The 24,067-nt window shown below is 38.9% G+C and overlaps 1 protein-coding gene across 1 annotated transcript in view; it reads left to right on the top strand.

Annotated features, from left to right (window-relative positions):
* Window positions 1–20,453, top strand: part of CD38 (CD38 molecule) — a 42,979-nt gene extending 22,526 nt beyond the window's left edge. Inside the window, exons 2-8 of the mRNA XM_069494787.1 lie at window positions 3,616–3,745; window positions 5,375–5,510; window positions 13,510–13,595; window positions 14,997–15,070; window positions 16,584–16,673; window positions 17,018–17,093; window positions 20,224–20,453. Of these exons, the coding sequence (XP_069350888.1) occupies window positions 3,616–3,745; window positions 5,375–5,510; window positions 13,510–13,595; window positions 14,997–15,070; window positions 16,584–16,673; window positions 17,018–17,093; window positions 20,224–20,298 (667 nt within the window). The 3' untranslated portion in view covers window positions 20,299–20,453. The remainder of the gene's footprint in view (window positions 1–3,615; window positions 3,746–5,374; window positions 5,511–13,509; window positions 13,596–14,996; window positions 15,071–16,583; window positions 16,674–17,017; window positions 17,094–20,223) is intronic.
* The last annotated feature ends 3,614 nt before the right edge of the window (window positions 20,454–24,067 follow it).

The following is a 24,067-nucleotide window of genomic DNA, read 5'->3' as shown; positions in this document are numbered from 1 at the left end:
TGATGTTAGCTGCAGGTGTTTAATAAATGACCTTTATCAGGTTTAGGAAATTCCCTTCTATTCATAATTTGTTCAGTGTTTTTTTTTTATTATGAAAGAGTGTTGGATTTTGTCATATGATGTTTCTGTGTCTGTTGAGATGATTGTATGGTTTGTTTTATTCCTTATCTTATTAATATAGTGCATCACATTGATTGATTAGCATATGTTAAACCAACCTTGCATTCCTGGAATAAATCCCACTTGATCATGGTATATAATTGCTTTTATTTGTAATTAATTTTTTTCTAAAATTTTTATTTTTTAATTATAAATTGACAAATTATGGTTGTATATATTTATGGGGTACAGAGTGATGTTATGATTTATGAATACAATGTGGAATAATTAAATCAAGCTAATTATTTGTTGCTGAATTCTGCTTGCTAGTATTTTTATGAGGATTTTTGTGTCTATATTCATAAGGGATATTGGTCTTTAGTTTTCTTTCTTGTAATGTCTTTATCTGTCTTTGGTATCAGGGTAATACTGAACTCATGGAGTACATTGGAATGTGTTCCCTCCTATTCTATATTTTGGAAAAGTTTATGAAGGATTGATGTTAATGATTCTCTAAATGTTTAATAGAATTCACCAGTGAAGCCATCTAGGCCTGGACTTATTTTTATGGCAAGATTTGGATTACTATTTTACTCTCTTTTCTTGTTATAGGTCTATTTAGATTTTATATTTGCTCTTGAATCAGTTTTAGTAGTTTATGTCCTTCTAGCAATCTGTCCATTTTTATCTAGGTTATAGAATTTGTTTACGTATAATCATTCATAGTATCCCCTAATAATTTTTTTTCGCTGTAAGGAAGGCAGTGATATTCCCTATTTAATTCTTGATTTTATTACTTTAAGTCTTTTTTTCTTGTCAGTATAGCTAAAGATGTGTCAATTTTGTTGATCTTTTCAAAAAACAAACTTTTGGTGGTGTTGATTTTCTCTATTATTTTTCTATTTTGTATTTTATTTATTTCTACTATAGTCTTTATTATTTCCTCTCTTCTGCCTGCCCTGGGTTTACTTTGCTTTTATTTTTCTAATTCCTCAAGGTGTAGAGTTAGGTTATTGATTTGAGATATTTTTCTTTCAATATATCTACAAATTTCTCACTTAGCACTGTTTTTGCTGTATCCCAGAAGTTTTGATATGTGTGTTTCTGATTGCATTTGTTTCAATTTCCCATGTGATTTTTTCTTGAATCCATTGTTTATTTAAAAGTGTACTGTTCAACTATTGGAGAATTTTCAGTTTTCCCTGTTACTGATTTGTAGTTCCATTCCATTGTGATCAGAAAAGATACTACACATTATTTTAATCTTTTTTTATTATAAATAATAATTTGCCTATTTTATTTCTTTTTTTCAATTTCAAACTCTTTAAATTTACTAAGACTTGTTTTATGGCCTATGTATGGTCTATTGTAGGGAAAGTTCCATGTGCATTTGAGAACAACGTGTTATTCTGCTGTTGTTGGGTGAGGTGCTCTGTATGTCTGTTAGGTCTAATTGGATTATACTATGGTTTAAGTCTTCGATTTCCTTATTGACTTTTTTCATCCAGTTAATGAGTCACTTCTCTTTTGCTGCTTTCAAGATTCTCTTTGTCTTTTCATAATTTGATTACAGTATATTTAGGTGTGGGTCTTTGATTTTATCCTACTTGGAGTTTGTTGAGTTTCTTAAAGTGGTAGGTTAATATTCATCAAATTTGAGAAGTTTTGGGGCATTATTTCTCTAAAAAATTTTTTTCTGCCTCTTTCTCTCCTCTCTTGTATCTCCCATTATGCATATGTTGATATACTCGATCCCAGTTTCACTAATTCTTTCCTCTTCACTTCAAATCTGCTATTGAGCCCCTCCAATGAAATTTTCATTTCAGCTATTTTACTTAACTACAGAATTTCTATTTAATTTTCTAAAAAACAACTTCTATCTATTAACTGATGTTCTTATTTGGTAAGACATCATTCTTGTACTTTCCTTTCATTTTCTATAGATATTTGATTTTCCAGATTTCCCTTTTAAGTTTTTTGTCTCTTGTTAGCTCCAACAGGTTAAAAAAAAAACCCTCATGCACCTGCAGTGTTATATAATTGTCATATAATTGTCACGGATTGTTTTCACAAATGCTTTGTGGGTAGGGTTGTTCACATAGAGTGAACTATGAGTCATGTCAAATAAAGACAAGTCTTGAGAGGTGAGCTTTTCAGCAAGCTTCCAGACAGGTCAAATACACAATTCTCTGGGGGATAGGGGCAAATTTGGAGAGATCCAAACCCACTCTACACTCTCTCGTGGCTGAAAGGCTGATGGTTTTTTACAGCTATCATCATTGTGGAGCTATTAAATTTTTAGGCCTGCATGGAGCTGGGAGAGGGAGATGGAATTAAGGCAAGTTAAAATGCCACAAGGCTGACTGTTCTAACCAAGATTTAACCATTTTTTTTTTTGAATAACACTTTTTGGATTGTTTTAAGCTTTAGTTAATTTCCAGGGTTCTGTAAAGTTGGTATTGATAATTCTTGCCAGTGTTCCCATTGCTTTTATGGAGGAGCAGAATTTTGGAGCTCCTTACTTCTTCATTCTAGAAGTGATATCTTTCTCCTTTAACCATACTTACATTTTGAATCTGATATAACTCACTTTCAATCTTCCACTCAATCTATAAACATTATTTTGAATCTAGTATTAGAGGGACAGGTGGATGAACCAGATACAGTTTCTGGCCTCAGGACACTGACATTCTAGGCAAACAGGCCTGTTTCCAGCTAACTTTCCTTTGAGGCAGGATGAATTCAGGCAGATGTAAGGGAGCAGCTTTGCTCTTCCTTAGAGGAAGAGAGGTTTCCCTGTGGAAGATTTTTAGCTGGGTTATGATGTAAGAAGTCCTAAATCCATTCTTAAATTGTAGCCTCACTCTCATTCATCACTCATTGCTGGAGAAGCTCATACACACATGGGTCAGGAGACCTCCCAATCATGGGGAAGAGCAGACTTAACTCCCCCAGCTCTACTCACTCCCGGGCATGGGCCTAAAGTGTGGATAAGATTTCAATAGGCAGATATGGGGAGGAAAGCATCCCAGGCCGTGGCCACTGTGTCACCTAAAAGATGGGAAAATTCAAGAAGCATCCAATGAGGAATTTGGACTTTCTGAAGGCAGTTGGAATCCTTAATTTCTTTTTACAGTGTGCAATATGAGAAAGAAAAAACTAGATGCCTTTATATGTTCTTCTCTATTTTTTTTTTAACACTTAAGCAAGTGAGCATTAATGACCAGACTGTTTTGCCCTGGCATCAGAAGGACACAGATCTGAATCTTAGATCTACTACTTTGCCATCTGTGTGAACTAGAAAAGATCATTTCAAACCTACCAAGCTTGTATTTCATCTGTGAAACAGGGAGGGTAATGGCCATCTCATAAAAATGTTGTACAGGTTAGATGAGATGATATGTATGGACTACCTGGCACTCATTAGATGCTTCCTAAATGAAATTTATGCTCCAAAAATATTTTAAAGATCAAATTATTCATGTTTTATTTTATTTTTCATGTTTTATCTCACAGAAATGTAGACTGCCAAAAGATACAGGAAGCATTCAAAAGCGCATTTATTTCAAAGAATCCTTGTAGCATTACAGAAGAAGACTATCAACCACTAATGAAGTTGACAACTCAGGCTATACCTTGCAGCAAGGTAATTTGGCAAGTTATTAGTTTTAAAACTGAGTATAAAAGCTAGAGGGAAGGGGTCACAGGACCAAATTTGAATAGAAGGAGAGAAGAGGAAAAATCCAGACATTGTAATGTGGCTGTGGTTGGTGTGGGGCCATGATACCATCAGGATTTAGGACATTTGGGGAAGAGAGATAAGAGAGAAATGAGGACAAGGAAAGAGGAAAGGAGAATTGGCCAAAAATCAGGCAAAACCAACCTAACATCAAACCCAACTCTAACAAACAAAAATAACCAAACCTTATACAAGTCCAAAACTTCCTCCTGACCTCTGATAATAGTAATAAGTAATGTCAATTGACATGTACATAGTGCTTTTTTTGCTTACAAAGGACTCCTAATCCTTTTCTTCATAGTCTTTCACAGCTGTTTTGTGGAACGAGCAGGTGAGGTGCCAGTATCCCCATTTTATCAGTGAGATAACTGCAGCTTGGTGAGTTTAGGTGACCGGGGATTGCCCAAGTTTGACAGGCTTGAAAGTGACAGCTGAAATGTAAATGGCACAAGACTTGGAGCCAGAGAGGTCCGGGTTTTAATACACTGATTACATTGGAAAAGGTCTATCATGGAGTGTATCTTTTCTAAAGTCAGTGTTTAAGGCAAAAATGTGTTTCAAGTGACAAAATTATCTTTGTGAAGCCCTTAAATCTACCCACAAATTGTAGCCTCTCATCCCATTGGTAGTGAGCTGGCATTATTGTACCTCTTCTCTTTGGTGTACCAGGGATGATGCCCTACGTGGAGGAGATGCTTAGCAAATAATAACCCAGGCTGCCATTTATGGAATAAGTGACGATGCGACAGACACTATGCTAAGAAATTTACTTGTGTTACCTCGTTTAATCTCCCCAGCATCCCTTGAGTTTGTTATAGTCATTATCATTATCATTTTACATGTGTGGAAAGCGAGGCTTGGTGATGCTTTGGTTGCCCAAGGTCAGGAGGGTCAATCAGCTGGCAGGGATGATACTGGGCTCCAGCAAGAAGAGAGACTCCAGGGCCCCTGCTTTGACACACGACCCCCCACTGCCTCCCGTTAAGAATGAATAGATTCATGGAACAGAATATTATTCTGAAATTTGACCTTAAGAGGGACCCTGAAAACACACCCACTGTCTATGTGGGTTTTTTTTTGGTGGAGGAAGGGAAGATTTGGGGAAAGTGGAAAAGGTTATGTAGCTCTTTAAGAATCAAAAACATTTCTTCCAGAAAATAGCGCATAGACAAAATTTTTTTTACAGATAACTTTAGGGAATATTGGAACTTCCTGATGCCTCCTCCAGATGTGGGCTGATCCTATCTTAGTTATAAGGTTTTGATCAGTGGCTTTCAGACTTTTTGACCGCAACCCAGAATAATAAATTCCTTTTACATTGTGACCCAGAACACATATCTCTCTTTCTCTCTCTCCCTGTCCTCTCTCTCCTCTCCTGTCCCCTACCCTTCCCCCTTCTCTTCAATCTGTCTCTCTCTCCCCTCCCCTCACCCACCCCAGAAAACAATTCTGTGTCTTTCATTTACAAAAATGTGGATTTATTTTTTTGACCCATTAAATTGATCTCAATAATAGGTTGGGTTTATTCTTTCCTAGACTCTCCTCTGGAGCAGAGCAAAAGGGGTGGCCCATCAGTACACGCAGCTCCACCGGGATACGTTCACGCTGGAGGACACACTGCTGGGCTACCTTGCTGATGGCCTCACGTGGTGTGGAGATGCTGGCACTTCTGGTGAGGGCCTGGGCCCTGAGGGATTGCCCAGGAATGTGCAGGGTGAACAGGTGGGCTCTGCTGGGGGCTCTGAAAGATTAGTGTGGAGGAAGGAGCCACAGACACCCACCCTGATGTCATCTATGCACTTACTGACAAGTCAGGTGGATGTAAAATATTATAGCATTCCCTACGCCAATCCTTGTTTTCTTGAAAAATTGACTTCAGAGTTTGGGATTGTCCGTGATCCCTGAGTCCTCCTTTCTGAGTGCTCGTGTAGCCTGCTTCTGAATTCTCCGTGTTTTGCTTTCTGTAAAGGGCATCGTTCAGGAACAGAGGGTTCTAGGGCAGGATGAGGTCTCCGAAGGACCTAGACCGAAGTCTTTGTCACACAGAACCACAGAAGCATGGCTTGGGCTTCTCCATCTCAGGCCAGTCAGTGGCTTTGCCATCATTTCTCAGATGTAGCCTTTTCCCGCCCAGAAAGACTCAAATCACCTCACTGTGGGAAGGTATTTCCTACTTCCAAAACCCTATTGAGACAGTTTTTACTTCTTTTTTTTTCTTTCTCCTTTTATTTATGTGGTGGATATTTTTACTTTATATTGTTTTATCCTTATTTTTATTGCTTTTGACTATTTGTTTTAAAAACTTGTCTTATCATAGCTTCTTCATCCCAAGTTTGCATTATTTCAGTTACAAAAATGAAGCATGCTTATTTGAAAAAATACTTGCATATTATACAAATGCATGAAAGTAAAAAGTGAAGGTCACCCTGAATCCTCTTCCAACCACGACCTCCGAATCACTTCTCAAAGGGTAACTCTTGTCAACAATTTTGGGACATGTCCTTCCAGACCTTTTATCTATGTCTATATAAACATATATATTAAAACGTATGCATACAGTTCTGCAACTTGCTTTATTCACTTAAAGTTAATAGATGTAAAGATATCCATATTCTTTTAAAAGGATTTATCATTAACCAATGCTATTAATGGACATTTAGGTTGTTTTCAGTTTTTGTTGCTATCGTAACCACTACTGCAAGAAACACTTTATACACACACACACACACACACACACACGCACGCACACTCACATCTGCATGCTTGAAGTATTACCGAAAGGTAAATTTCTATAAATGGAATTTCAATGTTAAAGGATAAATTGTGATATAAACTGAAAATGTCATTTAAAAGGTGGTAACAATTTATACCCTCATCAAGAGATTGTCTATCTATATCCTCACCAACACTAGATATTAATACTTTAGAAATTTTTGGACTCATTTGATAAAGAAAAAAATGGTTCAATTTATTTTTAATTTCTTTGATGGTGAGTTTGAGCATATGTATATATATTAATGGTAGATATTTCTATTTCTTCTGTAAACTGTTCGTTCATATATTTTAACCATCTTTATTGGGGTATCTATTATTTTCTTATTAATAGAAGTTCTTTATAAATTAATAATGTTGGGCACTTAGAATGCCTGTGATCTACATGCTTCATGAGTATTCACTCATGTCATTTTACACAGCCCCATGAGGCCCTATGGTGGTCCCATTTTACAGATGAGAAGTCTGAGGCACAGAGTTAAGTAACTTGCCACCCAGTAGGTGGCAGAGCTGAGAGCAAACACAGAAAGACTGACTCGAGAAATTGTGCTCTTAACTGCTATGTTGTTTTGTCTGTTTTCTGGCTGAAGGTGGCACATCTATTTTTTTTAGTTTGGACTTTTCTTTTTATACTGTTTATAGTCTACCTGTGGCCACACAGAAATGCAGAAGACCTCTCGGTCCTTTTCCTATGGCTCCTGGGTTTGGTATCTTGCTTAAAAAGATTTTCCTTACCCTAAGATTAGGGAAGCGTTCTTCTATATTTTTATACACTAATTTTACTTTTATAATATTTAAGTTTATATGTAATTCTGAGTCTTCCCTCCCAGAATAAGATATATAAACGTTTCTCCATATTTTTTTGGTTAAGTTTTATAGTTTTTGCTATGTTCCCTGTTTTCCTTTTTAAATTTCCCTTTTAACAATTTAACTTTTTTCTTGGTCATTCATTTAACATTTTTAGCTTTTAAATTTATTTACAATAAACTCTTCTCCTTTGGTTTTATTTTTAAACTCACCACTTCAATTTTTTCTTGGAATGAAGCAAATATAGAGAAAATGAAATAATCTATTTTTAAAAATCTATTTACATTTCAGAGTTCTTTGTTTTTGCTTTCTTTTAAATTGAATCCTATCTATGTAATTTTATTTATCTGCTTTCTTCTTCTTTGGCCTCAATTTTTATTAATTTTCACCTCTTTCTCCCTATTTTATAGTCTATCTTTCAAGTTCCTGATTTATATTTATTTATATTTTTTATTGTAAATTGACAATATTTAATTGTATATATTTATGGGGTACAAAGTGATATTATGATTTACGAATACAATGTGGAATAATTAAATCAAGCTAATTAACATATCCATCACCTCAAATGCCTATTTTTTGTAGTGAGAACATTTGAAATTTACTCTTAGCAATTTTGGAATGGACAGCACACTATTATTAACTACATTCACCACACTGTGCAATAAATCTAAAACAATCGTCCTTATTTCTCCTATCTAACTGAGATTGGGTACTCTTTGACCATATTCTCTGGTTGCCCCCCAACCCTCAGGCTCTTCAATCCATTTTGCTCTCTGCTTCTATGAGTTCAATTGTTTTAGATTCCACATATAAGTGAGAACATGCAGTATTTGTCTTTCTGTGCCTATCTTATTTCTCTTAATATAATGTCCTCCAGGTTCATCCAGGTTGTTGCAAAAGACAGAATTTCTTTCTTTTTAAAGGCTGGATAGTATTTAATTCTACAAAATACTAAGTAATACTATATAATATTATAATAATAAAATACTAAATATCATAAAATATATTTTTAAGCATGTTTTTTAATTCCACAGTTTTTAAATTCATTCATCTGTTGATGGTACACTTAGGTTGATTTCATATCTTGGCCATTGTGAATAGTGCTGTAATGAACATGAGAGTGCAGACCCCTCTTTGGCAAGCTGATTTCAAATCATTTGGGTAAATACCCAGAAGTGGGAAAGCTGGATCATATGTTAATTTCCTTTTTAGTGTTTTGAGGAACCTCCATAGAGTTTTCCATAATGGCCATACTAACTTAGATGCTCAACAACAGTCCCTTTTCTCCACATTCTCACAAACACTTATCTTTCATCTTTTTGATAATAGCCATTCTGATAGGTATGAGATAATATTTCATTGAGGATTTAATTTGCATTTCCTTATGATTAACAAGGTTGAACATTTTTTTCAAATACCTATTGGCCATTTGTATGTCTTCTTTTGAGAAATATCTATTCATATCCATTGCCCACTTTTTAATTGGTTTTGTTGTTTTATTGATACTGAGTTGTTTGAGTTCCTTATATATTTTGGATATTAACGCCTTATCAGATGTATGGTTTACATATATTTTCTTCCAATCCATAGTTTGTCCTTTTACACTGTTAATAGTTTCCTTTGTTGTACAGAAGCTCTTTAGTTTGATGAATCCCATTTGTCTATTTTTGCTTTGGTTTCCTGTGCTTTTGGGGTCAAATCCAAAAAATCATTGCTCAGGCCAACGTCTTGTAGTTTTCCCCCTATGTTTTCTTCTAATAGTTTTACAGTTTCTGGTCTTACATTTAAGTCTTTAATCCATGTTAACTGATTTTTGTGTATGGTGTTAGATAATTGTCCAATTTCATTCTTCTGCATGTATCCAGTTTTCCCAGTACCATTTTCTCATTGTGTATTCTTGGTACCTTTGTCAAAAATCAATTGACTGTATGTGTATGGATTTATTTCTGGGATCTCTATTCTGTTCTATTGGTCAATGTCTCTATCTTTTTTTTTTTTTTTTTTTTTTGCCAGTGCCATGGTATTTTAATTATTATAGTTTAGTAGTATAATTTGAAATTATGTAGTGTGATACTTCCAGCTTTGTTCTTTTTGCTCATAATTGACTTGGTTAGTCAGGTTTTTCGTGGTTCCATATGAAGTTTAGATTTTTTTTCTATTTCTATGAAAAATGACACTGAAATTTTTACAGGGATTGCATTGAATCTATAGATCACTTTGGGTAGTATGGGCATTTTAACAATATTTATTCTTCCAACCTATGAACATAGGATATTTTTCCATTTATTTGTGTTGCCTTCAATTTCTTTTATTAATGTTTTGATTCTTCTCCAAAATACACAGAGATAGAAGTCTCCCTGCCTCGCTGCCTAGGAAGGATCTTTGGGCAGGCTTTTTGGCTGAAGGGAGCCACTGCTTGACTTTCTGGGTCAATTAGGTCTAGTCCTAATGTTTCTCTGAAATGAGTGGAGGCAGGCATCTTCCTACCTGGGTGGGGTCATTGGGCTGGGCTCCGAGGCTGGGCATGGAGACTAGCCATTTAGGAACTCAAGCAAGGTTGAATTCCCAAAGTGGCTTTGAAGGTGACCAGCTCAGCCTTGCAGTTGGGCTGTGAAGTTGGCTGGTATCTCCTATTGGGCACCACAGCTCTGGGTGGTGGTGGGAACCCAGAGGTGCCACCAAGATCTGTGCACTGGTAACTATAATCTCTACCTCCTTTCTTTATTTCCACCTAATCTGTTGTGATCTAGTCATGGGGCTATCCCCAGTATCCCAATGAGGTGAGCATCTTTCAATGCTGGGGAAGATGGATGACTGCCTCTGGTTCTCTTTCCCCCTGTAGAATCTATGGACCCAGGAAAATCCTCTCCATCTGGTATTGTGCCAACTTGGGGAGGAGAAGGGGTAGCATGGTCAAAGTGAGACCATTCTTCTTACCCTTGCAATTCAGTTTTCATTCAGTTCTTTGGGCCATATGGTGTCTCAAGCTTGTTTCCAAGTACTGGAGCCTTCAAAAAGACATTCTGCTCTGTGGATAGCTGCTAGTTGAAATTTCTGTGGGGGAGGGGGGAAGTAGAGCCTGAGAATTCCTATTCTGCAATCTTGCTGATGTCACTTCTCTAGGCCATAAGCATTTAGTTATGGAGGCTGAGAAGGCCAAGATCAAGGCACCTGCAGTTTCAGCATCTGGTGAAGCTTCACTCTCTGCTTTCAAGATGGCACCTCGTTGATGCACTCTCACATGGCAGGAGGTGGAAGGACAAAAGGGCATGATTTTTATATTTTAAGTTTTTCATATTCTGGCTTAAATTTTTTCCTTATATTGTTTTACCTGACTTAGTTTTAACTTGTTTATTTGTATTAGTATGAAGTTCTTAATATACATTATAACCTTCTAATCTTTTTCCTTTTGCCTTTTGTATATTCTTTATTTAATTTCTCTTGTCAAATTTTTTTCTTTTTCTTTTTACCCTTAGCCTTACATTTTTATTTGATAGTATGTTTGCATATTGGCAGACAACAAGGGGGAAGTATCCTAGTGGGGAGAGAAAAACCTAACAAAATGAGATACTTGTCTCCAGATAAGGTTGTGAAGATAAAATAGGTTTTTGTTCATCAAAACCTATAAACTGTAATTTACCTTACAAAATGTATATTTACTTAATATTTCATCATTAGCAACATTTTTCCCTCTATTGGGGAGATGATTCCTTTTGATTCCATGATAATTATTTATATCTGTACATGGAAATGTTCTTTTTGAAAATTTTTGTGGTTTTGGTTTTAAAGCATTTAATTATTGTAAAACTCCCAGAATTACTTCAACATCCTAGGAAAGGTTTCTGGTCTAGAACTTCCCTGGCCATTATTAGCAGTATTTGATACTCAAGCCCTGTCTGTGGGCCAGAGGTATGTATTCATTTCCCATGGCTGCCATAACAGAATACCACAGATTGGGTGGCTTAGAGCAATAGAAATTTATTCTCTCAGTTATGGAGGCTAGAAGTCCAAAATCAAGGTATCTGCTGGGCCATGCTTTCTCTGAACTCTCTAGGGGAAAATCTTTCCTTGCCTCTTCCAGCTTTTTTGATTTTTGCCAATTATCCTGGGCTTGTAGATGCACTACTCCAACCTTTGCCACTGTTATCACATGGTCGTCTTCTCCTTGTGTGTCTTCATATCATCTTACCTCTGTGCATGTCTGTCTCTGTGTCCAAATTTCCCCTTCTTGTAAGAACAGTAGTTATATTGGATAAGGGCCCACCCACCCTATTGACCTCATCTTACTTTGATTACATCTACAAAGACCCTATTTCCAAATAAGGTCACATTCACAGGTACCAGGGATTAGGATGCAACACGTCTTTTGGGAGGATAGAATTCAACCCATAAGAAGGTGGAAGTAAAATAGTAGTGTTTCCTTAGGGTAAGCTCTACACATACGCAGAGAGGAAACAGGCAGCTGCCACACTTTCTGACTTCTGGGGCACAAGAAAGGGTTCTAGGGCCTCTCTCCATACAGCTTCCCTACCTGCTTGATAATGCAAAGTTGACGTAGGACATTTCCACATTCTACCTGCTCCCACCCCTCCCTCCCCCACTTTCTTTTTTTTCTTCATGCTGGGACTGGGCCTCTAACCCTTTATTAACTATTTCATTCTACATCGTATAGTTCTTAGACACAACCTTGGGTCATTTTTTTGAAAGTTTCTTAATTGAAATTGTATGTCTTTAAGATATATGTTATGATGTTTTGATATATATATATATATATACACACACACACACACACATAGTGAACTGACTAATTAGCATATCTATCTCTTTACATAGTTACCATTTCTTGTGGTGATCTCCCCTCTTTTTACTCTCCTTATAGCCAATAAGCTGCCAACCTAATCTATTTGCCTAGTAATTCATCCTTTCTTTCTATCCTGTTACCACTGCCTGAGTCCAGCACACTAACATACTCTCCTTTCTTGCTGGGACTATTGAAGAATTCTTATTGCTCACTTCTTACCCCTTTGATCATTTTGCAATCACAGTTTCTTCCTAAATGTGCAATCACATTTCTTCCAAAATGTGCAATCACATTTCTTCCTAAAATGAAAATATGATTGTATCCATCTCTTCCTTAAAACTTAAGTAGCTCTCTTTTGCCTCCAGGGTAAAGACTAAATTCCTTGCTATAACCTGGCCTCTGTCTTTCGTATACCTCATCTTTCATCATTCCTCTCCTCAGCCCTTAAGCTCTGGAAGTACTAATCTGAACCTATTAGGCTGTCCCACAGCTCTGTGCCTTTGCACATATTCTCTCTGCATGGAGCACCCTTCTCTATATCATTTGTCTGAAGACTCCTATTGATCCTTCCAAACCAAGTTCACTGTCAACTTTCCCTGATGGCGCTGCGTAATCCCCCAACCCAAGTTGATTTTTCTTTGGTTTATTTGATGGCATTATATCTCTAAAGGCAGGACTCTCATCTAATTTATCTCTATCCCCAAGATCTAATAAATATTTATGCATTAAGGCAGATATCCTTGGGAGAAATGACACAGAAACCATGCATTCATGCTCTACGTCCATTGTACCTCACTGAGGGTCAAGACTGTTTTGATAGTCATTGAGTGTAGGAAGACTCTGAGCCCATCTGAGCCTAAAAGGATGGGGACTTATGGAGGTGAGGGGAGGAAACATTCAAGAAGAGAGAGTTGTCAGGAAGCAGAGAAGTGGTTGGCAAGAGTGACGCCTGAAGGCCTGGTTTTACCTCTAATTCTTCCTGGATTTGAGGATAATGTTGAGGGTTTATCTCCATTTGTTGAACTCTTGCTGCTGCTTCCCAGAATGATGACGTAAAACTTGTCACTGTGTTCTTGTCTGGGGTTTGGAAGGTAAGGTAAGGACTTGGAAGGGATTCAGGGGACACTTAGTTAAATTGGGTCTAAATGTATCCGTTCTCCACCCTCCATCTTGGCAGTGATGCTACTAGAAAATGGCTCCACTGTGTTCGACCAGCCAGGGAAGAATGGAGGTTATTTATGCTCTCTCTTCTCCACTGTAATAATTTTCTATAAACTATGTATTTTAGAAGTAGACTACCGATCTTGTCCAGACCGGAAGAAAGACTGCCCCAACAATCCGGTTTCAGTATTCTGGAAAATAGCTTCCCAGAGGGTAAGTACCAAGTAGTGAAATTCTAGAACTTTGGAGACCAAAGAACTTAAGATGTCATCCAGTCAGTGGTTGGTTTTAACACTTTTTGGATCACAGACTCTTTTAGGAATGAAAGTGTAGGATACGATTCTTTCCTGAAAAAAAGGTTCAGAAGACATACCAGAAGATTTTCTCATACAATTCTCTACTTGGCACCCTGGAAGCAGTCTTGAATTAGCACTGTGATTAATAACAACTGGGCTCTGCCCCTTTGCCCCTCTGCTCGTCACCCGCAGAGGAAAGACAGAAGCAGCACTGGATTCAGTTCCAAATCTTTAGTGGTGTTCATGTCACCTGCAGAGTCCAGTCCAGATTCGCAGCCCTCCATGAACTACCTTATCTACCCAACTTCACCATCCACTGGAGTTTGCCCCCAGCACACCGCTGTTCTCGCAAACCCTAGGCCTTTCCTTTCGCAGCTGCCCCAGCCTTACCTGGTGAAATCCTGTCTGTCCTTTAGGGCTTGGCTTCAGTGCCTTCCCTGACACTTTTCCTGTTCTTTCCCAATTTCTGCCACAGAGTATTGGACTACTTGCTTCCGCGTTCCCTCCTCCCTCTCTCCTTTTCCTTCCTCAGATTTTTACTGGGCACCTGTTCTGTGCCATGTACCAGCACAAGGCATCCAGGGCTGCAGAACCACATAGGATGGCCAGACTCATGGCTCTCCTGGAGATCTTAGTGCTGAAGACTCAACAGACGTTGAACTCATTGTTACAACACAATACAACTTGATGATGTGAATGGGATACTGTCTCGGTTCAGAGAGGGGGACCTGAGCTAGTCCCAGGGCTTGGGTAGGCCTCCTGGAGGGAGCATATAGATTGCTTTATTTGGCTCATTTTGTCTTCTCCAGTGCTGGCAAAGATTCCTGCTAAAAGTTTGTTGCATGAAGAAATAAAACTTGCTCCAGCATATTCTTTCCTTTGTTCATTCCTTCAATCTCCCTTTTCTCTTTGTGCCTTCCCATGCCTCAAGGTCACCTTTTTTCTCCTCAAAAAGAGTTTCCTCTTTTGTGATGTTCCCATTTCCTTTATCCCTGAATCATCCACCCTGTCCCCATTAAATGAAGGGGACTTCTGATTTCTAAACCACCGAATTTAGCGGCCCTGTGAACAACGACACTGAACCTCATGGTTCGAACACTTACAGAGTGGAGCAACTACTCCAAGAACTATGATATGAAGCATAATCCCTCCAATGGCTTGGAATGAAAATTATATAATCTGACATTCCTGTGCTAGAACCATATAGGATATTCCATCCTTAACTAACTATTATTGCTAAACACTGTTTTGAATGGAACTGCTGGGGCATGGGGATTATATTTTCATGCTAAAGAACGATGGCCATTTGTTTTTTAAGTTTGCAGATACTGCTTGTGGTGTGGTCTATGTCATACTCAATGGCTCCATCAGTAAAACCTTCGACGAAAACAGGTACTCATTTCTTTGCCTCCTATTTTCAAGGGTTATCATAGCCTCCTGTGGGATATTTCATCCCTAAAAAGAATATGCTTATCATGTTTCAGGTCAGTTCTGAAGATTTAGATTAAGAAAAGTAAAAATTTTGTATTTTCTGGAGAGGTTTGTCTAAGTCAATGCTTTTGTCTGATTTCTCCTCTGCCTAAACTCCTCTAGCAGTCCCGGTGGTCACTGCACTGCATCCGGCCCCTGCTCTGGAGTTTTCGAGGCCTGGTGTAATTTTCTCAGTGTTCTCTCCCATTACACTCCACCCTGCCCATTGGCCACCTTTGTTCACACGGTTCCCCCGTGTGACCTGCTTCACCTGCCCCCATCTTCCTGTCCTAGTCCACACCACCCATGAAGATCTGGCCCCACTCCTCTCTCCTCCATGAAGCAAGTGAATCCCAGTTCAGCAGTGAAACTACTGTTGGAACATCAGGAACTGCGCTGGGCTCCTATTCTTCATTATCCTGTGCAGGCATTTTCAGCAATGGAGTGGTTAAAAGTGAGGATTCCAGAGGTCATTATGTATTACCTGGGTGACCTTAGGCAGGACTTCTAACCTTCGTGATCTCCTATATATGTACCTGAAGTGGTCATGGTGATATGAAGATTAACTGAGATAATGTATGAAAAATGCTGAGCTCCGTGCCTAAAAACGGAGAAAGTACTCAATGAGTATCCGCTATTATTCTCTCATTTCAACCTCACCACTGAATCTGGCCATGCCCGTGTCTTCCCTGTCTGACTTCCTTCCAAACTTACAGTTTTTACCACATTCATTGCCATTTTGGCCTTTGTTCTCTAATCTTTCTCTGCCTAAGGCTGCCCCGAGAGGAGGGAGCATATATTAATTTGCCCTGGGAACACTAGGTACCCCAAATTAATTTTTCTTCTCTCCAGTTTTAATATTGAATTCCACCAAGAAGCATTTGTCCTTTTGTCTTCTTCTGATCCCAGCATTTTGGGTGAATGCATTAACATCCCAGAATTTTATAATCTGATATCAGGGATCCAACTGTTTGCAACAGGAGTGGCAGCTGTCAGAGACTGACAGGGAAGAGTTTAGGAAAGTGATTGGGGCAGGCCACCAGGGTCTTTCAAAGCAGTGCTTCTCAACCTTCACTGGGCATGTGAATCACCCGGGGATTGTTCAACTGCAGATTAATTCAGCAGGTGCTGGTGGGTGAGAATCTGCAGATCCAACTAGATCCCAGGTGTTGCTATTATGTTGGTCTAAGGACTACTCTTTGAATAGTGAGTATTTAATGAGTCAACATCAATGTACAAATTAAGAATCTTATTTTGAGAATCTTGGTAATTGAGGGTCACATTGAATGAGAAAAAGTGATTGTTTCTAATGCAAGTCATGGGTCAGTTTCAAAGAGTAGATTCTAACCAGTGGCGTCCTGCCTACTGGTTTTGAACAGGGAGTATAGATGCTTTAGTTTGGGGTTGACGATGTTCTTTGTCTCTTCTATTTTAGCACTTTTGGAAGTGTGGAAGTCATTCATTTGCGTCCAGAAAGGGTTCAGGCACTACATGCCTGGGTGATATATGATGTCCAAGTTTCCAGGTAAATCTCACTACTTTGTACCACAGGGTTGTTTTATGAATCAGTCCACAAAAGAATACACAATCACAAGAATGCATTGGGAACAAACTGGGTCAAGGAATGAATGGGGCCTTATGCTACATTTAGCCCATCCCAACAGCCTCTTAATTTTATCTCCATAATTGGTATCTAACTGCTTCCCACTGCAGCTCCTCTGCTCACCTGGGAGCTCTTAGAGGTTGGACATCTGCTTTATCTTTTTATGATAGGGCCTTGCCCAGGGCCTGCTACAAAAAAGAAACTAAGAGACTCAAGAAATGTTTGTGAGAGCTTGTAATTTTAATACTTTCCTCTTTTTTCCCCAGTGACCCATGCATGTCTTCCTCCATAAATAAGCTGGAATCGATTATAACCCAAAGGAATATTGCATTTAAGTGCCAGCATAATAAAGGTAATTGGTTTCTTTCTTGAGGAAAAAATGGCTGCCTTGCCATCTGTAGGTATTTTCTTCTTCCTTGGCCTCCTCTGAGCTGGGAGGGCTGCGTGAATCTCTCCTGGGCCTTGATGGTGATCTCAGATGGTGACCTGTGGTGATCTCTGTCTGTCCTCACCAGCCTAGCCCAGAAGGTTTTCCTGGTCAGTGGCCTTCACTTGGCCACCTTCCCCTCATCCTCCTGTTCCTTCCCTACTGGCCCCAAGCAAGACTTGCCTCTGAATCTGACCCACACTTTGAGGACATATTTCCTGGTTCCCAGTGTGAGTGGCCCAGTCCAGGACTTATGGGACTGCAAGGTTCCAGGGGAGCAGAATTGTGTTTTGCTAATATCTTTCTCCCAGTTGTAAAATCCCTGTCAGTTGGCACAGTTTTGCATGTGAAGTTTCCTTCCTTAAATCTGGGTGTAGATGCCCAACTATGGCAGTCTACCAAGATTTATCTTTTTTAGATTAAAAAAATATAAAATCTTTTAAAAATATGCTAGTAATCCATGTTTATTGGAGAAAAGTTTAAAATTAAAGATAAGTATATATATTTTTACATCACCTGTAATTATATTTTCTAAACTGAGACTGCCAACCCCTACTCATTTTTAAGTAGTTGTGGCCAATGATGTAGGTAGGTACTTGTTGCTAGCATCATCTGTGGAGAGTCTCCCATGTGTGATAATTTAGAACAGGACTGTTACAGAAAGAAAAAGCTTTTCAGAGAATGCAGAAGCTAAAATGCTAGAATATTTCTTCTGCCTCCTTCCTGTTGCCACTCTCTCCCACCAACTGAAGGCAGGAGGATAGATACAACGGACTCTCACCAATGGCTCCTATTGCCCAAATGACCTGAATTCCCTACCAGTCAGCTGGCTTTTATCTGGAAACTGCCAGAAAATCACATGAGCATTCTGCAGCAGTTAGATGGGAAAACAGAATGAAGGCTCAACCATGAAAGAAACCTTGCAGACATCTGACCAGTCTAAGTTATTCAAAGATATTTTGCGTGGAGAAAATAGAATACTAGAAACCTAGGAGAAGATTGGGGAATGAAGATGGTCTTACCTGCAACACTCTTTTATCTTTTTCCCTCATATTAAACACTAACCTTTTTCTCATTAATAGTCAGAAGTTCTTTATATTAAATCCCGACAACTACCCTCAATTGTGTCTGCTCCAGGCTCCAGGTGAGCTCATTCATTCTCCATGTGGAAAGAATATATAGACATAGCTTCCATTTGGACTTGTACAGACAGCAGCCCAGGGGGAAAGCAGGTCATTTATGAGCCAATTCTTGTCATTCACAGTGTCAGATCATGTGACCTTAAACTTGGGGAACAAATTTGAAATCACTGTTTGTTTTCTCCAACCATATTCATCATGACTCTCTGAATCACCACACTCAAGGGGCCCCACCTGTGATGTATCTAAGAGCTGCATGAGTTTGAAGGATAGCCATTTTTCTCTAGGGGAGCCCAAAGTGAATGTCATGAATATAGACATAGACTCTAGTTTAAGTCTCTCCATTCCAAACATACCTTCTGATCTTAGCAAATTTCTGTCTAGCTGTTTTGGCGTGATTATTTAATAAGCAAACAGAAGTGTAATTACATTTATATGGCTTAGACTTCCTAATGATTCTAATGTTACCCTCTCAATAAATCCCACTACGCAGAGACAAATACTATTACCATGTATATCCTTCAAGACTTTTTCTTTTTTTTCATATACCCACTCACAGTCCTGACAAAATGTATTCAGAATTTCCTAACATATGTTTTAACTGGTGGAAGGAACAGAAAGTAGCAATACTTGTTTGGATTACCATAAAAATAGCAAATGGTCAGCATGCTCTAGCAGGTTAGTGCCCCCTATTGGCATGTAAAAAAACCACTACAGGGTGCTTTAATCCCCCTGTTGCTTCAAAATACTGTCTCTACACTTCAAAATGTTATCCAACGTATGCAACGTGTATCCATTTTATTGGAACATTGGATACGAATGCTTACATATATATGGAGAGATATCATCTTAACAGCATAATTGCTGCTTCTTTTCCACAACTGAGTCTCCAATTAGAAACTCTCATTAAGAAACATATTCATATTCTCCTCATTTAACAATAAGCAAAGGTTGCTTCAAAAATCTTAAATAGTCTTACAAAGATTTCTTTTTTATAGCAGTATTCCCTTAAAGGAGAGGATTGTTTTTCTCCTAGAACCTATTCATGTGGGGGACCCCAGGTTACCATATTGGTGAGGATGGCGTGACCCTGTACTTGAGCCGCTGCACCCACTGGTCATGACAGTTGGCTAGAGATGAGCCTGAGATGACCCCTCACAAGGGTCGTCTGACATCTCTCCCTTCCAGAGCCCAGGCGTGCTGGCAGCTGGTTCTGAGGATCTCTCTCTTGCTTGACTCACATTTAGCAAGATCAGATTTAGCTGCAGTTTAATGAACCACTCTCCCTGCCACCTGTGCCGCCCACCATGTGCCAGCCACTCCACCGGATCCTGTTGCTTTGTTATCTCATTTTTATCAGAATAATAGTCATTCACCTGTTAGGTACTTATCTAAGGTTTGTTCTGTGCAAAGGAAGTGTGGTCTTCTTGCTGAGGCCTCTAGCCTTCTCCCAGAGCATCTATGACCCCTGTGCTGCCTCTGACCCTTTGGTCCAACCTTCTCTCAGGAAGCTTCTGAAGAGAGAAAAGCAAATTATCTGCAGAAGCTCTGGGGGTGTCTGGTCTTGGTTGTTGCTTCTGCTGTTTTTTGACCATCAGCTGACACTTATAGCACATATCTGTGACATGTTAGAGCCCGACATTTGTTCTCACCTCCACATAGCACCATCAAAAACCCCTCTCAGTATTTATTGCTATGGCTTTACAAGAAAAATGAAACTAAATTGGGCCGCACTTCAAGTCATTCCCTCCTGGACTAGGTCTTTCTCTGTGTCGTCCCTGCAGGAGAAGCGTTTACGTGGATGCTAAGTGGTCTGTGCATAATTTCATTGCTGACAAAGGGGCTTCTTTCATTAGTGAATTGAACCACAAGTGTATCCTATGGCCTTTTCATCTTGGGTTTGTTTTCTTGTTACAGGCCTGCCACGTTCATTAAGCATGTGACAAATCCTGAGCGTTCACCTCGCAGCTCTATGATCTGAGCCAACTGTCACGGTTGTTTCAGCTCGTTGACCCCTTGCAGTCTCCATCAACACGCGCGACTCAGCAGACGCACGGTGGGGAGCCGAAGATTTGGCAGGGTCCTCGGTCATACTGTCAGCACTAGAGATGGAATCCTTTCCCCCCAACACCTTAAAATAACTTATGTTATCAGCATAGCTTTTATTGTGATCTACTAATATTTAAGAAAAAAATTTTTGTATTAAATTAGAATGAAAATTTCATATTATTTCATTTTAATTTTCATGTGATGTTTTATGTTGTTTTTATGCTGGTAATATCCTTTCTATTGAAAAATGACCACACCAACCCTCTCCTGTTAGAACAGGCAAGTCAAAAAAAAAAAAAAAGTAAATGCCCAGGCTTTTCAGAAAACATTACATTTCCAAGTGAATGACTTTGTCTCATGATATATTTTTGTGCCCTTCCTATACAAATAGTCACATTGCAAGCTCCATGGCCATAGGACATGTTGGGGAAAAGTATTCCATAGGATATAAGTTACTTGTGTATTTGGTGCTATACCTCTAACCTTTCCAACAGCACTGTGAGGTTGGTGTTATTATCTTCCATTTTTTATATAATAAAATGGGAGCTCAGAGGGGTTATATAATTTGCCCAGAAGTCATACATTTAGTATCAAGGTAGAGGCTGGATTTGAACTCGGCTCTGTCCAGCTCCAAAGTATATGTGCTCTCTCTAGGCCTATAATACCAACCTGACAGTAGCTTACGTTCTCTTCCAACAGATGCATGTTGGATTAACTTGAATACAATGGAACCTGGAATGTGACTTTTCTGGATGGCTTCAAAACAGATGCACTGTTTTTCTCCTCCTTCTCTTCTTTCTCCTCCTCATTATATAGTGCCTTATATATGTAATATGCAGTTAAAATGTATTTGTTCCTGATATTGACAATTTATGTTTTCTCCTTTTTTTTTTTTTTTTCTTAGATTACTCCTGTTTGGGATTGATTTTATTACTTTTTCCTTCTTTTTTTTCCTTTGAGACAGAGTCTCGCTGTCACCTGGGCTAGAGTGCCGTGGCATCAGCCTAGCTCACAGCAACCTCAAACTCCTGGGTTCAAGAAAGCCTCCTGCCTCAGCCTCCTGAATAGCTGGGACTATGGGCACGTGCCACTGCACCCAGCTAATTTTTTTTTTCTATCTTTAGTCGCCCAGCTAATTTTTTCTATTTTTAGTAGAGACAGGGTCTTGCTCTTGCTCCGGCTGGTCTCGAACTCCTAACCTCAAGCGATCCTCCCTCCTTGGCCTCCCAGAATGCTAAGATTATGAGCATGAGCCACTGCACCTGGCCAATTTTATTGTTTTTTCAAAGAACTAATCTTTAGTGTTGATGATTTTTTTCTATTTAATTGACTTTTGCTCTTCTCTTTGTTATTATTATAGAAATATAGAAATCCTTTCTAATTTCTTTGGGTATATTTACTTTTCAAGATGGAAGTTTAGATCATTGATTTTTTACACTATTTTCTTTTTTTATGCATACATTTCAGTACTATAAATTTTCCTTTGAGCCCTGCTTTAGCTGCAGCTCCTAAGTTTTGATATGTGTCTTTTCATTATCATTCAGTTAAAAATATTTTAAAATTTCATTGTTATTTTGAAATGTGTTGCTTAATTTTCAACATCTAGAGATTGTCTGGGTTTTAAAAAACATGTGTTGAATAAAGAATTAATAAACTAACTTGAGACTTCTTCAGGGAATTTGCTTAATTTGTTGAAAATTGCATAAATGTTGGAGTCAGGCATTTCTGGATTCATATTTTGGCATCACTATGTGATCTCGAACAAAATACCTAACCTTTCTGAACTTCGGCTTTCTTTCCATTCAAATAAAGATGATAAACTTACCCCCATTAAAATGTGGTGAGTACTGAAGAAGACAAGAAAAATTGAATCTAGCACAGAGCTTTGTACATAAGCAAGCACTCGGCCAGCGTTGGTTCCTTTCTGCCTTCCCTGGTTGACGATCCAATTTCCTTCAGGAGCTCTGCAGCCATAGCCACTGTGGTCAGTCCCAGGATTCTTCACTAGCCCCTTCTTCACTTAGGCATGTCTGCATGGGAATTTAGTCCTGGCTGGACATGAAGATGGGTGTTTGGGATCAGTCCTAATTGAGATTCAGACTTGCCCCAATTAGCTCCATCTGCAGAATGTCTTCAGAAAAAGGTCCCTGCAATCTACTGGGTGATCTGGCTGTTTTCTTCTCAAGACTCTTTCACCTTACAGGCAAGCTCAGTTGCTGATTTCTGGATTCACTAATGTCCTTGCTCACCAGGATACCCCTTGAAGTGGCTGCCTGTGCCGGAAAAGTTTGTTCTTCACGTCCCCTTCCAAACTTGAAATGGTTATATTAGAAATCAGTTTGTGAGACTACCCCCAGGAAGACTCATTTGAGTGTTCACGTTCAGAGTCAGTGGAGACCTTAGGGCAGGCTGGTCCCAAGGTTTTCACACCATGTCGTAGTGGCCCCGGGGAGCCGTAGAGGGGGTCGGGGGATGGGTCCTTGTGTGTTTTCATTATCGTGATGCCCCATCCCTGCCTCCTCTTTCTCTGTAGTTCCAACTTTGGGTATCTTTTCCATTGGCTGTGCAGCCATTTCTAGCCCTAAGGACTTTCTGACCTACATATATAAATAGAACCCCCTCCCCCATATTCCTTTTCTTATAAGTGACTTCTCTTCTGGATTATTCATTACTCATAAATCTCGTGTTTTACTAATAAATCTGCTATTCCCCTTTTTCCCCACTCTGTTCTTGTTTGCTCTACAAAATTTTCTTACCATCCCAACTTTCACCCACCCTCATACTACGCAAAGACTGTGAGAATGACCAAGGCCCTAATGCTCCTTTTTTAACTTCCTAAGGCTCACTATTCTCCTGGTTGTAATGATTCTTGACGTCATAATGTTTGAAGCACACTTTCAAATAAAGTTCTGAGATTTTAGGCTGAATACTTGAAAGGACACACACATACACATACGCATATGTAAGTGCATATATGTGTGTGTGGATATATGTATATAGTCTTACATCACTTAATGATGGGGATACATTCTGAGAAATGCATCATTAGGCGATTTCATCATTGTGTGAACATCATGGAGCGTACTTATGCAAACCTAGACGGTATAGCCTGCTACACACCTAGGCTATGTGGTACAGCCTATTGCTCCTAGGCTATGAACCTGTACAGCATGTTACTGTACTGAATACTGTAGGCAACTGTAACACAATGGTATGTGTATCTAAACATATCTTAAGGTAGAAAAGGTACAGTAAAAATACGATATTATAATCTTACAATCTTATAATCCGACCACTGTCGTATATGTGGTCTATCTTGACCAAAATGCTCTCATGTGGCACATGACTGTATATACGCTTTTCTGTTACAAAAACAGTGTTTCTCAATCCACAGTATATACAGCATTCAGTGGGTCTTTCTTTAACTCTGAGTCACAGTCTGTGTCCACCTGTTTAGTTTTGTATCCGTATCTCTTATATAGCTGGCAGACAATGTCATCAAATATTTTGGCAAAACACACTGTTTCTTTGTCTTTGTCTTGGCAGCTTTTGTGCCTTTCTTAGCTCTTGTTTGAAACAGGCTCAGCCCATGTCTGCACACTCTCTGATGCAAAGGACACAAAGCAGCAGCATTGACTAACTTCTGGGTGTCCCATTCCTCCTAAAAATAATTCCTAAATCTGTAAGTGAAGTTTCTCAGG

The sequence above is a fragment of the Eulemur rufifrons genome, chromosome 19 (genome assembly GCF_041146395.1).
Source record: "Eulemur rufifrons isolate Redbay chromosome 19, OSU_ERuf_1, whole genome shotgun sequence".
NCBI classification, from domain to species: Eukaryota; Metazoa; Chordata; class Mammalia; order Primates; family Lemuridae; genus Eulemur; species Eulemur rufifrons.
The sequence above is the reverse complement of the archived record's forward strand: the minus strand, read 5'-3'. Positions and strand labels throughout refer to the sequence as shown.